This window comes from Triturus cristatus, chromosome 6 (genome assembly GCF_964204655.1).
Source record: "Triturus cristatus chromosome 6, aTriCri1.1, whole genome shotgun sequence".
Classification (NCBI taxonomy): Eukaryota; Metazoa; Chordata; class Amphibia; order Caudata; family Salamandridae; genus Triturus; species Triturus cristatus.
Window position 1 is genome coordinate 1612368125 of NC_140589.1, and position 16695 is coordinate 1612384819.

A 16695-nucleotide genomic window follows, 5' to 3' on the forward strand; every position below is an offset into this window, starting at 1 on the left:
TTTAATTTTGCCCCACTATCCACCTTCCTGCCCCACATTTCCTGTTTAAAATTGTCTCTTTTCATGGCATGGTGGAGGCAGATAAGCCCATATTTCTTTAACGTTTCTTAAATCAGACTTCGGGCCTGATTTTTATCTAGGCGGACAAATATCCCATTGGCATATTACAAGCGCATGATATCCTATGGCACTTGTAATACGGCAGATAGGATATCCGTTACATTAGTGACGGACTATCCCATCTGCCAAGATATAAACCAGGCCCTTAGTAATTCTTTCTTTAGAGCATCAGAGGAGATGCCCAAATTCAAACTTCAACTCCATGGCCTCTGAAATAATACCTGAACCAGAGCACACGTATTGTATTGTATTGTATTGTAATTGCATTTGTATAGCGCTTATTACCCCTGGCGAGGCGTCGAAGCGCTTTTTTTGGCGGGTAGCACGCTACTCCGGGTCCCATAGAGGATTAGTGTTGAATCAGTATAGTGAAACATGCAAGTACATTTTAAGTGGTGGATAGGTTAGTCAGTTATTTGGATTCAGAAGGATAGCAGAAGGATAGAAGAGGAAAAAAGGTTTGTATTTATATAGCGCTTGTTACCCTGATGGGGTATTGAAGCACGCTACTCCGGAAACCCTATAAAGGATTAATGGTGCATTAGTATGGTGAAATATGAAAGTAATTTGAGTGGTGGATATTAGTCAGTCATTTGGAGTGAGAATGATAGCGACGGGATAGAAGGGCAATAAAGGATTGCCTTCATATAGCACCTGTTACCCTTGATGGGTGTTGAAGTGCTTTTCTGGGGAGTAGCACGCCACTCTGGAACCCAAAAAGGATTAGTGTTGAAAATTAGTCTAGTGAAATATGAAGTTATTTGAGTGGTGGATATGTTAATTCAGTTATTTGGATAGAGAAGGGTAGGTGGCGGGATAGAAGAGGGAAAAATGTTTGAATTTATATAGCGCTTGCTGCTCCAGATGGGGTTTTGAAGCGCTTCTTTGGAAAGTAGCATGCTACTCTGGAACCCATAAGAATTAGTGTTGAATTAGTATGGTGAAACATGAAATTAATTTGAGTAGTGTATTTGTTAGTCTGTTATTTTGATTGAAAAGGATGGTGGAGGGATAGAAGAGTGAAGGATGTTTTCTTTTTTTTTCGGTCATAGCAGTAGGAGGAGGCCTTTGGTTGAGTAAAATGGTTTTTGGAGGGGAAGAGTCAGAGGAAAGAGTATAGAGAGGTTTATTTTGGGGGATCGGTATAGTAAAAGAGGTGTCAGATGATGCAAGGAGGGGTAGAGTAGGAGAGTGTCTAGAAAGGGTTATTTTGGGGATCATAGTAGTGGGGTTTGGGATAAATGAGAGAGTAGATGTATAGGGTGAGAGATAGGGTAGTGCATTGGAAAGAGTAGTAGAAAGTAGTTTGAGATGAGTCAGAAAGTCGTGCTAGAAGATATATTGAGAGAAGTATAGGCTGAGAAATAGGGCAGTGCATTGGAAATGCCAGATTAGAAGAAAGTGATAAATATATAGATCCATAAGTACATTGAAAGTATATAGATGACTAAAGGAGGTAAGTATTTGTAAATTAAAGATATTGATAGAGGTATAGGATGAGAAATAGGGTAGTGCATTGGATATGCTTTTTCAGGAGAAAAGTAACAGACACACAGATCCAAGTACATGGAGGTACATAGATGCACAATGGAAGCAAGTACATGTAGACCAAAGATGATTTTTTTTTAATCAACATAATTATTGTGTTTATACAAAGCAATACACAAAGATAGGTACATATCTACAGTGAAAATAAATGCTTATATACATAGGGATATGCTGTAAATTTCTGTTTGCGTATGGTGCTTATGTGGGGAAGAACCAATTCTTGAGTAGTTTTCTGAAGATAAGGTGGTTGTCGGTGGATCTTATGTTGGGGCATAAAGAGTTCCAAAGATTGGCTGCTTGAACAGAGAAGGATGTGCCACCCATGTTTTTTTTCTTGTATCTTGGGATTTTGAGGTGAGATGCCCCTTTAGAGCAGAGGTTCCTTTGTTGAATGTGTTTGGTGATTTTATTCCTGATGAAGAGCGGTCCCATTCCATGTATTGCTTTGTGGGTGATACAAAGTAGCTTAAACGTGGATTTTCTGGCAACTCGTAACCAATGCAGAGCTTTCAAGGCAGGTGTGATGTGGTCTCACGGTTTGATATGCAAGAGATTGCCTGGGCGTTGTAGGCATGCTTCACTGCAAGTGAAGTTGATTATGATGTACTCAAGTTCATCCTTAGATGTCATCTTCAGCTTTAGATTTATTGCTGTAATCTTGGAATGTAGTTCATCATTTCTATGATGGTGTCATAGATGTTCTTTGTACATAGGTGTCATAGGGGCTTCACAAGGTCTACCGATATTAGGTTTAGCATTTCGGCGAATTATGTAAGACGCACAATTATTCTGAGCATTGAAAGGATCCCTTCCTTGTTATAAATTCCTGCATCCTTTGAAGCACTCCAACAATCAAAAGCATCGCTGGCAGATGGTGAGTAAATAATGTGTTCAATGGGGAGCACCCACCTTCCAGTGATGAAGCTGGTGAGCATCAAAAGGGGTGAGCTTAGTGTGTTATTGTATGGCATCTTTCAGCGATTACTGCTTTTAACTTAATTTGTAAGGTTTACAGTAGTAGTAGAGTAAAGCTCTTTCTGACCTTTTTGCCTGGAGTCAATGACATGGGTTTGCTATCATTGAACATGTGCACAGCCACATCATTTGATATTCAATGTGGAATGTCTTGATGGGGCAAACGAGGTGTGTAGAATATCATGAATGTATGTTTCATTCAACATTAACAGTGGGTCCAATAATACCATATATTTTCAGGTAAAGAGGTTTTGTACATGTGGGCCCAGCATAATAAGAGAGACAGTTTGAGGAAACAAAACGTCAAAAACATTGGTGAGTCGATCATGAACCTCAATTCAATAAGTAGAAAGGTGTTTTCTTGTTAGGAACATATGATCTAGAGTACCAGTAGCTTCGTTATAGAACCAACAAAGATCAGAATAGATTAGGTTCAGCTTCAACATTCTGGATGGTGTCCATGATAGGAAATGTGCAGTGAAAAAAGGTGTCTCAGATAGAGAGGGAATCCATTTATTACTGAGAAGGTTGTTTGATATAAGTGGCCACCAGGAGTCCCGAATGGGAGGGGGTATATTTAGAGTTTGAATATATTAAGACTACCACTTTTAAATGGGTGAATAAAATGAAACGAATGCCCTATGACTCAACAGGCAAGTAGTAGATCAGTAACTACATCTACTAAAATGCTTCGTCCATGGTCACAACTCCCACTAGAGCGTTGGGTATCAATACTTAATGATACTAGACCGGCACCGGAGTCTAATCCAACCACTGCAAGTCTCAATTTTGAAATTGGTTGAGCTCCTCTTTGGATATAGTTCTCCCAAAGAAATGTATCAAGGATAAAAATGGAGCGAATAAAAAAGATTGGTACACTCCTAAACTACGTAAACTTAAGCAGGCTTGTAAGCGATCCGAAAGAAAATGGAGAAAGGATTACTCCATTATTAACAAAGCAAATTATAGGGAGAACATTAGAAAGTATAAGGAAGAAATTAAGCATGTTCAATCTCTTCATTATGAAAATCAAATACTGTCAGCCTCTAATTCTTCCCATGAAATATTGCGTATAGTAAAATCTCTTATTAAACCCCCTCCCTCACCCATTTTGTGTGAGGACATGTTATCACGTTGTAATCAGTTAGCCTCTTTTTTCTAATAAAATTCAAGAGATTTATACATCTTTTCACCAAGCAGTTTTTATCGACGCTCCCTCATTTGATAACATAGGATGCACTGATAATTGTACTTTAACTGCCTTTTCCATCCTGGACCACTCTTCACTTCAAGGTATACTTGGCCAGTTGAAATCAGGCTCCCCTAAAGATACAGTTTTGCCCCTTATTTTAAATCGAGTTTTCGACACAGTGGCTAGTGTTATCTTGGGTATGATTAATGCATCATTTCAGAAAGGCATAGTTCCCCTTTCCTGGGAGCAAGCTATGGTGAAAGCATTGTTAAAAAAAAAAACCTGGACCCGGAGGTATGGGGAAATTATCGCCCTATCTCCCTGTTACCAGGGATCAGCAAAATCGCTGCAAAACACGTAAACAGTGTTTTGTCTAGGTTTCTGGAAACCAATAATTGTTTTCATGCGTCCCAAACCGGTTTTAGACCTTTGCAGGGTTCAGACACTGCCCTTTTGACTGTAGTTGAGGCTACTAGAAAATTTTTAGACAACGGAGGCTGCGCTGCTATTATTCTTTTAGATCTCAGCGCAGCCTTCGATACAGTCGACCATCAGTTGCTTATCCACAGGCTCAAATAGGTAGGAGTGACTAATACGGCTCTTAAATGGATTCATTCATTCCTGGAGGACCGGTCTTTTCGAGTGTTTTATGAAGACTGTATTTCTGATCCTCAGGCACTTCGGTGTGGGGTCCCTCAGGGATCCTCCCTGTCCCCTACGCTTTTTAATGTATACATGAGCCCCTTGGCAGGTGTTGTGGAACCTTTCGGCATTCAAATAGTTACTTATGCCGATGATACGCAGCTGATCATTTCTTTTAATCAGCTGAATAATTCTACCGCGGACCTCGCTCTGTCTTTGGAAGGAATTTCAGCGTGGATGGATGGTTCTTTCTTGAAGCTGAACGGATCCAAAACAGAGCTGATGTTTCTGGGTAATTCTACTGTACCTAATCTAATATCATCCTGGCCAAACTGCTTCGGCCCCCCCAAGATCATATTAAAAGCTTGGTGGTGTGGCTAGATCGTAACCTTGATTTTGGGGAACAAGCAAGGAAGGTTGCTGGCAGCTGCTATGGATTACTGAGGATGACACGGAAAATTATTCCTCTCCTCCCTTTTAGTGCAAGGAAAGTGGTGATTCAGGCCCATATTTTATCAAGGCTCGATTATACCAATGTTCTTTACCTAGGAACACCTTGCTCCATGGTCAAGACATTGCAAGTTGTTCAGAATTGTGCGGCACACCAACTCCTGAACATTCCTAAGCGACAGTCAGCACGGCAAGCACTGACTACTTTGCATTGGCTGCCCATGCAGCAGAGAGTACAGTTTAAGGCTCTCTGCATTTTACATAAGATTCTATCAGGTTCTGGCCCTTCTATTATTTGTTCCCTTGCTTCCTTTTATCACCCGGTCAGACACCTTCGTTCAGGCAACAAGTGGCTTGCAGTTGTTCCCAGAATTAGGAAAGTACGTGCTGGGGGCCGCTCCTTTTCTTATAATGCAGCCAGGCTTTGGAATTCGCTTCCCCTAGATATTCGATGTGTAACTAACCATCTGGGCTTTCGGAAATGCTTAAAAACTTTCTTGTTTCCATAAATCGATATTATTCATTAGCTTTTGGCCTCTAGTGCGGGGATGCCTTTGGTAACCATGCGCTCTATAAATATTTTACAATTACAATTACAACTATGTAGAACTTTGTATATTTTGTACGCTACATGAACTTCTCTGCTCATTTGTTGAATAAAAGGGAGGAGACTTGATGGGGGCAGTGTATCTAATTTAAATGGTTTCACTTAGATATTTTAGAAATCTGCAGAAGTCCTTGTTGTACAAGGAGTATTTCCCCTGGATTGAGGCAAAGGATAGGGGGACACCGTCCTCCAACAGGTCACTTGGCTGGTTGATGCCTCTAGCGGCCCAAACAGAGCCCACTTCAGCTGAGACTGTGGTTATTGTTTTTGGGTTATTACATAGAGAAAGGGCAGAGGATTTAGATAGGATGGGGTTGAAGATTTAGCCATTTGAGAGTGCGAACCGTGTGAAGACAGATACGGGTGGAGTGAGGTAGCGTCGGAGTGATCTTTGTTAGCGCTAGCAGGGAGTATGGAGATATAAGGTGGCATCCTATCAAGAGTCAGGGAATTGCTATAGTGGGCTGAGAATCAAGCCAGCATGCACCAAGTGGTACAAGGAAGGCCGTTTGGTAATCAAAACAATTGGGAAGACCCCATCCTCCCATCAGATGTGGCAGTCTGAGCTTCCTAAGGCTCATTCTGGTTTTTTTTAGTGTTCAACAGAAAGCTCAATTTCTTTTATCAACAGTGGAAAAGAAATTTGGAGATAAACGTACAGGAAACATCATGGCCCAAAAATTCACAAGTGGAGTAATCATCATTTTCAAAGTTTCCAATCATCCCCAACAGGGTATAAATTTTAGGGACAAAGGGGATAGAAGATCCTTAATTTTATCTAAGGTCTTTTGCTCATTGACATCTAATGACTCTGAAAGATTACTCGAAATCCAGATACCAAGATAGTTAATAATTTTTGGTTTCCAGGGAAAACCAGACTGTCCAATACAAGAAGAGTGACTATGGACATCAAGGGGCATAACCTCCATCTTGTCTCTATTTAAAGTGTAGTCCGAGAATTCCGCGAAATATTGAATCAGGGAAATTCGCTTGGAAACATAATGCCAGGGTTCTCTGACAAAAGTAGGATCACATCTACGTAGGCAGCCGTTTTATATGTTTGTGGTCCAAAAGTCACACCTTTGATATCAGGGGACTCATTAATCAGGACCAGCAGAGAGTCTATGGTAAGAAGGAACAAAAGGGAAGAAAGAGGAAACCCTGACAAGCACCTTGATGTAGATGGAAGGGGAAAGAGAGTGCCTCAATACTTCTTATTCACCAATGGGAGCAGCGTATAAGGACACATAACCATTGAGAAAAAGGATTCACCCAAATTATAACAGTGCGGCGACATCTCTAGAAATGGCCAGTACACTTTGTCAAAAGCCTTTTTTCTGCATTTAATGAAATAGCTATGCTGGCCGGAGATAAAGGAAAGGCGGCTTTCTTGTTTATGTGGCAAAAAAGACAAGTATTATCACATGCTAGTCTGCCCTTAACAAACCTGGACTGTGATTGATGAATTAGTTTAGAGATCAGAGAGTCCAGATGTTTTGCTAGGATTTTTGGCTCTACATTCAGGAAGGAAATGGGTCTATAGTTCTTAGCATCAATGGGGTCCTTCCCCTCCTTGGGGAGAACATCTATGTTAGTCTCAGCTGTTGAGACAGATACTTTACCGGATCGGGCAAAATTATGAAACAATGATTCCATGGGCGGCAAGATCGAATCAGAAAGGAACGTGTAGAACTCAAACAAAGTCTATCCGGTCCAGGAGCCTTACCCCCGGGGATGAGTTTAATTGCTTGAACAATCTCACTGGACTCATTCTCCTTGTTTAGGGGTATGTTCTCTGTATCCGAGAGAGATTTCGTGAGTATATGTTTGAGAAAATACTCACAGGCATCTTGTGTGGCGACAATCTTTGGGGTATAAAGAGAGGATACATTTTTTTTTAAAGATCTTTGAAATATCTGGGTTTTTTAGTCTTAGTAATGCCTTGGGGATCTTTAATTGCTTCTATGATAGAGCTATTGTTTTTAAATTTCAAATAGGTTTCTAGGGATTTGCTGGCTTTGTTTTAATAGAAATGTTTCTTACTCTTTTGGTCCTGTACTGCCAAGTGTGCTCTTTTACTGATAATGGAGATACATTCATAATTGAGTCTCTTAATCTCTTCTTTTAATTGCATTATCCAGATTGAGCAAAGAAGTTTTTATGTCCTTATTATTGTTAACAGCCGCGGCCCGTGGAGTGAGTTCTGTGGGGCCGAAAGGCGGGGCGGGGTGGGGTGGGGGAGGGGCAGGGTGTGGGGTACTAAAAACCTGAATATGGATAATTGGCGGTAAGTAAACAATTAAATAAATAAAACGAATGTTGTTGCGTGCCCTACATCGCAAAATGCGATGCAGCGCACGCTACGAAATTTGTTTTATTTATTTAGTGTTTACTTACCTCCAATTATCCATATGCCTGTTTTTAGTACCCTCCACCCTGCCCCTCCCCCCGTCTTTCTGCCCCACGGAACTCCCTCCACGGGTCGCGGCTGATTGTTAGCCGTCTGGCTGATGCAGAAGCCCCTAGTGTGCATTTCAGGGTGCCCCATAAGACCACTGGAGAAGAAACCGATCCAGTATTTCCCTCTAAGAATTGTTAGATTTCTTTATCCAGCCATAGTCTGTCCTCTTCAGAGTCTAGGAGCTCTTTGTTCATACTCCAAGTGCCCCTTTCGTGATGCGTGGGTCAGAATTTAAAGGAGACAGTAGTGTCTGCATGGTCGGAGACTAAAATGGTCTCTATTGAGGAGTTGAGGGTATCCTGAGAGAGGCCAACACTAAGCAGAATAAAATCAATCCTAGAAAAGGAATTTTGAGGGGTAGAGAAAAAAATGCAAAATCACTGCCTGTGGGTTTCTGTAGGCGCCCGATGTCGAATAGTTTATGGGTCATGCATAAATTGAGCATGGCTCTATGTGCTTTAGGAAATCTATATTGAAACACTGATTGTCAAGAATTATATCCATGGTACGTTGAAGTCTCCACTAAGAAGAATAGGCAGAAGAATAGGCACCGATTGTTGAAGGAGGTAAGATTGGAATTAATTATTTGCCAAAATTGAGGATCATCACAATTGGGGGCATATAAATTAATGGCATGATTATTTGAGAGTCTGGCTATAGACCACCTGCCCTTGTCAGGGTCACACTGTCCGTAGCGGGCACCGGGCGTTTCACCGGTGGCCTGCCAGGGTGGTGGCCGGTTTTAGGCCCCTGGGGGCCATTTTTGTGACCGGGGGCCAGTAATATCAGCCCACTGTTACTAAATCATCTGAAACTAGCACTAGCAAACAGCTCGGCCTCACCCCGTCGCAGGGGGGCCGGCACAGCTGTTTGTCAGGGCTTGTTTCGGTTCCAAGTCCGGCCCTGGCCCTCGTCGTCCTGCTCCACTGCAATTATGGAGAGACCAGATCATTTTAAAATGTATGTAATCACACCATTCCTTTTTGAGATTGCAGGGAAACAGGCCAAGTCGGAGAACGGGCTAGAGTGAACGGAAAGAGCATCTTTCTGACCAAATTTAGTTTCTTGAAGGAAGATTATATCTCCTTTGAGACCAGTGCAATAGTCTAGTATTTTCCTACATTGTATTGGACGATTTAATCCTTTACCGTTGAGAGGGATTACTTTCAGATCAGGCATCTTGGAGCAGAGTGGTGGATTATAACATAAACCGGAATACAAATGCCTGAAACAAAGGGTCACAAAGTAAAATATTCTGGGTTTAGTGGGGTGTGCCCCATGGCTCACGGGAAGGGGTAATGAGGAGAAAAGAGAGGGAAAAGAGGAGTGAAAAAAGAACTGAAGCTAAAGCAAAACCAAGAATCCTGTCAGCAAAAAAAGAGGAAAAGTACCAATGGACAAAGTGTAAACTTAAGAGGTTTTGGGAACATCTGTATGCGGACAGAGCGTGAGGAAGCTCCCGCGCCAGCAACATACTGATCAGAACAATCCCTTGAAATATGATAACGGTGCCAACCAAATGTGAACAGTCAGAAGACGCTAGCAAGATGATACTCCTGATCAAGTGATACAAATACTAAGCAAACAAATTACAATGAGAATTCACGAAAGAACACAGATAGAGAACAAATACGTGTACGGCCATATACAATCCTAACAACAACATGAAGATGACTAACTGTTACCAAACATCTGGTCCAAAAAGAAAGGGTGACAATCTAGAGAGTATGAAAATACAACTTGTAATGAGGCAAAGACAAAGAACAAACAACACTATTACATTGATACCAAAAAAGGAAACCTCAAGAAAATCCAGCATCCCCAACTTAAACTCCTGCTCTATACGAATTAGAAAAAAACAAAACTAGGGTGAATGCCAAATGATTATGTCTTGAGGCTTTTGTAAAACAACATAAAAATAAGGTTAAATGTAAGACTTTTGTGAGGCACATCGCACAAACAATATAAAATGACCAAGATCTGAGCCAAGCATCAATAAGTCACACAAAACAGTTTGCGTAAGAAGATATGCAATTATCGGCACTCCGGGTGATAATCAGAGCTCTGCCATGAATCAGAGGTAGTGGGGTCACAGTACCAGTAGATATACATGACTCATACCGCCTGAATGCAGAAAGGTCACATCAACTACAGCCCCGAAAGATTCAAGTGGTGGAGAAATTAGAGAAACCTGTAGCACCATCTTCATCCATATACGTTTAAGATCTACTGTCCAAGAAGGTTGTGAGATTCGCAGGTTCATCAATGATTTTTGTTCTACCTCTGAATACGATTTTAAATCTTGAGGGACCGGTTAATGAGTTTGAGATGGCTCTTTCAGCGAGTCTCTTTCTTAGGGCAAAAAAACCCTTCCTCCTATTAACTGTATTTCCCGCAGTCTTGAGAACTGAAGATCTTATTCCCTTGCCAGGTGACCCCCTAGATTTCCTCACATGAGCCAGAATGCTTTCCGCATGCAGTTGACGCAGAGGCTTAAAAAGTACCGGACGTGGAGTTGTAGAGTTTTTTACATTGGAAGAGAGGAATCTGGTGGGCATGCTCGATTTCAAAGTCTCTTTGAAAGGGGATTTATTTGTAGAGTGACCGGGATCAGGGACTCTAAGAACTCTGCCATGGAAGGGGCTTTCTCCTCTGCGCCCTCAGAAAGCCCAAATATCCTGAGGATACCATGCCTTCTGCGGTCTTCCATAGTGGTGTTGTCCCGTTTGAGGGAGGAAATTACCTGATCAGATCTCTGTAGCTGTTTATCATGGGCCGCAGAACGATACTCCACCTTGTTTATTCTAGTTTCTCCATGGTTGAGTTGAATTTTAAATCCTTTAAGGTCCCTCCTGATAGCTGCCATCTCCACTTGAAGAAGATCGGGTGTTTGTCTTGATACTTTGTGCAATGTCATGTACAGCTTTAAGGTTTTTTCGAGATGGCTTCCATTGTTTTAGAATCCTCAGATTTATCCTTAATACAGGATTCTGGGAGTGGGGGTTCCTGTTTAGTCTGTTTTAATTTCCTTTTAGGGTCTTCATCCTTGGAATCTTTGGGATCGGACATGACGTCTTAATCAAACGTAGCTTAAACTTCTTAGTGCAGGTGGTTCTGAAAGCAGGACCTCACATGTGAAGACCAAAGCGCAGAATGCAACAGTGGAACACAGATGGAAGGGCAAACACTGTTGAAATCCTTGTGGAGACCAGACCTACAAGCCCAATTACCCTCTCTGAGTCAAAAATAAAAAGCTTCCCTTTTGTATTTATTCCAAGTTCTCCAACAAATTCAGTCATATACAATGTATTATGAACCCAAAGACAAGAAATCTACAGACTATAGCACCATAGGGATAGAGTATGATAATTTTATTCAAAATTCCTCTATTGCAAACTGTGTTACACTATTGTATCCAAGACTATTCAATGTCTTTCAATCACCATCAGCAAATAAAATTCATATAATCACAATCATAAATATCGTTCACAGTATTTCATATTTAACACTTCTAATCAACAATAATAATTATTGCACATAATGAACTTTAGCAAAAATAAAACATTATAAATAAAATAGACAATACAATAAAGATGAAAGTATAAAAACAGCAAATACAATTGTGTCCTCTTGTCGACGCGTTTCGGTGTAATGTCTAATGTACAACACCTTCTTCAGGACCAACACATTAAAAACAGCTCTCACTATTGGTTAAAATCAATACAGAAACAGGGCTTCTTACTCATTGTCCTAGATAGCCATGGGAGAGTGTCTCAATTCACTTCATCCCTGTTGTTGCACTAGTTTCTTCTAATGAGGATTCATCAATTCTTATTTAGATTTATACGTGCAAGGCGGTTAGTGCTTCATACACCCGTTGAAACGGAGATTTGGGTTTATATCATTCCAAATCCTTGCCAGCTGTCATTCCGTGTGGTACAAGTCTTTTGGGCTACTTCACACGAGGTCAATGGTTCTCTCACTGTTGATATAATTCAAGTGGAGGAACGTATCTGGTTGGAGCGCACAGCGTCTCGTCTCACGGGGTTCATGGCTAAACCTGGGAAACTCTCTCTTTCTTTACCTCTCTGAGTCAAGTCAGCGACCGGTAACCATTTGAGCCCCACCATGTAATGGAGTTCCTGAGAGACACAAATCAGATCATGCACACATTTGGTAATAAACATAGACACTTCATCATTTGTACCGACCTAGCGAGCAGGCTAGATAATGACAACGGTAGTCAAAAAGAGCTGGGCATCATGCAGGAAAGTCATGTGCATAGACCATGAATCTTCGGCATTGAAAAAGCAAAACATTCTTTGCATAGCTAGCCCATTGTAGAAACGCATTGTAGGTAATGAGCATGAAATGAGTCAGGTATGCGCCCAATTGTGAATCCATGGCCCAAGCACAGCTTAGGGATCGGGCTGAAGATTGCATGCAGGTGAAAAACAAGGGAGCACAAAGTTAATCAGATCAGTGGGGGAGGTAGGCAGCAGGGAGAGTCCCCCGACTCACCCTGACCCAACCAAGGTTTTTGGGCCACTGTGAAGTTCAAGACTCCCTTAAAATTAAGAGTGGGTGTAACTGGCGGAGTACTACTATGCGGAATTCCAAGAAGTTGAACAAAAACTCAGTGATTCCGTTGGACTCCCAATTAAACAGAAACCTCATATACTTTTGGTAAAATAACAAGTATCTCTGTCTTTACATGCTAAAATGCATATAATCATTTCACAAAAGTGAAAATGAAAATTTAGCAAGCAGTGAGAGAGGTGATGATTTGGGGATCCTCCCTAACCTAGGGAGAGAACCAAGCAGATGCATTGAAAACAAAGAGCACATCTTGCTGAACGATTCGGTGGTGGTCCCATCCTCTTAGGACCACCCCAAGCACAGTTATGGGCAAAAATACAAACCCAACCAAAGGCCATGCAAAGCATTATGGAACGAGATGAGCAGTGGGCAGTGAATAGTATAGTATCCAATATCAAAATAATTCTACAAAGAGCTGCAGTTCAACTAGTCGTTACTAGGTGTCCCTCATGAGTCAAATGCAAAAGCACTTAGCAACGACTAATCGAACTGCAGCTTGATGTGATAATTTCAATGCTTTTGCATTTGACACGTGAGGGACATCTAGTAACGACTAGTTGAACTGCAGCTCTTTGTAGAATTATTTTGATTGGTTTGGTACGCCCCTAGGGCCCAAACGTGTATTTGTGCTTTGATGCTTAAACACTTGTAACTAAAGTACTTCGAACTCCAGTCTCATAAAGAGACTAGAGGGGTGTGTGTTATCTTAAATACATATATTTTAAATATATACCTGGTGTGGTTGTCTTTTCATTTGATCATTCAAGAGATTATAGACTGGTAAAACAAGCTACTTTACATTCCTTCAAGACTTAGCCTGAAGGCTGCTCTCCATAGCTACCACTAGGATAGCTTTCATATAAGGTTGTCTTTAACCTATCACCATAAGGGGTTGTTTGGACTGATACAAGGTGCCCACTAGAACTAGTGGACAGCATATATCAGGCCACCTTCTCACAGTTTGCTCCTCCCCCTAGGTTATGGGGGACCCCAAAATCATCACTTCTCCAATTGCCTGATATTTTTCATTTTCAAAGTTCACTTTTGTGAATTGGTTATATGCTTTTTTGCATGTAAAGTTGTTTTATCAAAGCATTTGTGAATGCAGTATAGGAGCTGACTCGTCTACGTGGAGGAATGAGGTTTTCGCCAGAATTCCATGTTTTTCATGGAATGCGTAGTTAACAAATCTCCGCAAACTTCGGCGGCTGTCCCGTAGTTGGAAAATAAATGCACATGGGTCGCCGCCCATTACCAAGTCTCCATTGAGGCACCAGAAGGCTTCCGCACGATAGATCCACCGAGGAACAGCAACATAGCGGGGGTCGGATGGGCCGGCGCATGGCAGGTCACAAGGGAGCCGCCATCGAGCACAGCACTCAAGCACTTGAAAACAAAGAGCACATCTTGCTGAACGATTCGGTGGTGGTCCCATCCTCTTAGGACCACCCCAAGCACAGTTATGGGCAAAAATACAAACCCAACCAAAGGCCATGCAAAGCATTATGGAACGAGATGAGCAGTGGGCAGTGAATAGTATAGTATCCAATATCAAAATAATTCTACAAAGAGCTGCAGTTCAACTAGTCGTTACTAGGTGTCCCTCAAGAGTCAAATGCAAAAGCATTGAAATTATTACATCAAGCTGCAGTTCCACTAGTCGTTACTAGGTGTCCCTCACGAGTCAAATGCAAAAGCATTGAAACCCTTTCATGAAGCTGCGGTTCCACTAGTCGTTACTAGGTGTCCCTCATGAGTCAAATGCAAAAGCACCTAGCAACGACTAATCGAACTGCAGCTTGATGTGATAATTTCAATGCTTTTGCATTTGACACGTGAGGGACATCTAGTAACGACTAGTTGAACTGCAGCTCTTTGTAGAACTATTTTGATTGGTTTGGTACGCCCCTAGGGCCCAAACGTGTATTTGTGCTTTGATGCTTAAACACTTGTAACTAAAGTACTTCGAACTCCAGTCTCATAAAGAGACTAGAGGGGTGTGTGTTTTCTTAAATACATATATTTTAAATATATACCTGGTGTGGTTGTCTTTTCATTTGATCATTCAAGAGATTATAGACTGGTAAAACAAGCTACTTTACATTCCTTCAAGACTTAGCCTGAAGGCTGCTCTCCATAGCTACCACTAGGATAGCTTTCATATAAGGTTGTCTTTAACCTATCACCATAAGGGGTTGTTTGGACTGATACAAGGTGCCCACTAGAACTAGTGGACAGCATATATCAGGCCACCTTCTCACAGTTTGCTCCTCCCCCTAGGTTATGGGGGACCCCAAAATCATCACTTCTCCAATTGCCTGATATTTTTCATTTTCAAAGTTCACTTTTGTGAATTGGTTATATGCTTTTTTGCATGTAAAGTTGTTTTATCAAAGCATTTGTGAATGCAGTATAGGAGCTGACTCGTCTACGTGGAGGAATGAGGTTTTCGCCAGAATTCCATGTTTTTCATGGAATGCGTAGTTAACAAATCTCCGCAAACTTCGGCGGCTGTCCCGTAGTTGGAAAATAAATGCACATGGGTCTCCGCCCATTACCAAGTCTCCATTGAGGCACCAGAAGGCTTCCGCACGATAGATCCACCGAGGAACAGCAACATAGCGGGGGTCGGATGGGCCGGCGCATGGCAGGTCACAAGGGAGCCGCCATCGAGCACAGCACTCAAGCCAAACCATTCGGGGTTGGTTATTAAGATATTCTGGTGAGGCGAGTTCATGGTGGCTGAAAGAGAGCCTTACTAGGACAAGAATGTTTTTTTTTTTTAAATGTTATAAATGTTTACTAAGCACATTTTATACAAGTATTTCAATAATCATCGTTGTGTGTGTGTGTTCTTTTGGTTGGCTAATCTGTCATATTAAGAGCTTCTTAAAATAGAAAGCAATATTACCTTCTCTGGCTGTTTTTGCATGATTATGAGCTTAGAATTAAACATGTTGTTTCAATTATGCACAAACTAATCGATTGCTGCCTTCATTTTTCAAGATACTAAGATATTTAACTTCTATGTGGCATTTTTGTGTTTTCAGAAAACACCTGGACCAGGAACATACGAACCAACAAGATTTCTACCGAAGCAACCACCCACGATTGCTAAAATGGGACGTGTGCACAGTCTTTTTTTCCGAACTTCCGTTGAGCCATAAATAGCCAAGGCTTAGAGATTCAGACAAATCAGTTAATATTCTAATATTTTCATATGTTTTACCTTATTAGGATTAACAGTCAATTCAAAATACACTTGGATTGCTACATTATGGGCTGACATTGTTTAATATAAGAAAAATTGAGGAAAAGTGTAAAGGAATATAGCAAGCAAGCAGGCATTGCTTAGTGGGAGAAAACAATTTGTATAATAAATGCAAATGCTTTGATATTAGAAGAATCATTTCCTGCTTTTTTCTAGATGACGCAGAGTTCTAACGGGACCAGAATAGGTTTCTGGTTAATGGATTGCATGTTTCAATATTGTCCTTTTCTACCCCATATAAACAAATGTTATTGAGGGTCCCATTCACAAAGTTTTTTTCATGTGAGTATGTAGGTTTAGTCATATCTTAGATGTGACTTACAACTGAAATCTGAGCGCTAAATCAAGAGCATTTTCGGTGTGTAACAGTGTCTTACTTCAGATGTAAGTGTGTAACTCATACATTTCCTGGAGTAGGATGATCCTGAAAGTCATCACCAAACGCAACCTCGCTGGACAACTATGGACCAACTGAAGGATGTCATGGGCTGCAAAGATATTGAATGATACCTCTGATGCAGCAACCAGGTTTGTTCCCCTCATTTCCAAGTCAACTTGTCGGCACCACCTCAATGGTATCTGTCTCGCATAAGAATGGACTCTCCAAGAGTGGCAGGGCTCCGCAGGCATGTGACGTAATCACAAATTCCAGGAGTGAGCCAATCATCTATAAATGTTTCTGTTTATTACGAATGAGACGCATGCCATAAGTATAGGGGTGGAAAAATGTCAAACGTCTCCTTTCAGGTTGATGAAGTTTCTCATCACAGAGTTTGAAGTTTTCCCAAATTCTCCTCCAGGACGTGTTTCTCACTTGCATGGGGAGAAAT

The 16695-nt window shown here is 41.3% G+C and overlaps 1 protein-coding gene across 2 annotated transcripts in view; it reads left to right on the plus strand.

Moving 5' to 3' along the window:
- The window catches only part of STPG4 (sperm-tail PG-rich repeat containing 4), a 466093-nt gene extending 450143 nt beyond the window's left edge, over nucleotides 1-15950 (plus strand). For both annotated transcript variants that reach the window (XM_085612745.1, XM_085612746.1), the window contains one exon: nucleotides 15645-15950. In XM_085612745.1, the coding sequence (XP_085468871.1) occupies nucleotides 15645-15761 (117 nt within the window). In that variant the 3' untranslated portion in view covers nucleotides 15762-15950. The remainder of the gene's footprint in view (nucleotides 1-15644) is intronic.
- Nucleotides 15951-16695: the final 745 nt, after the last annotated feature.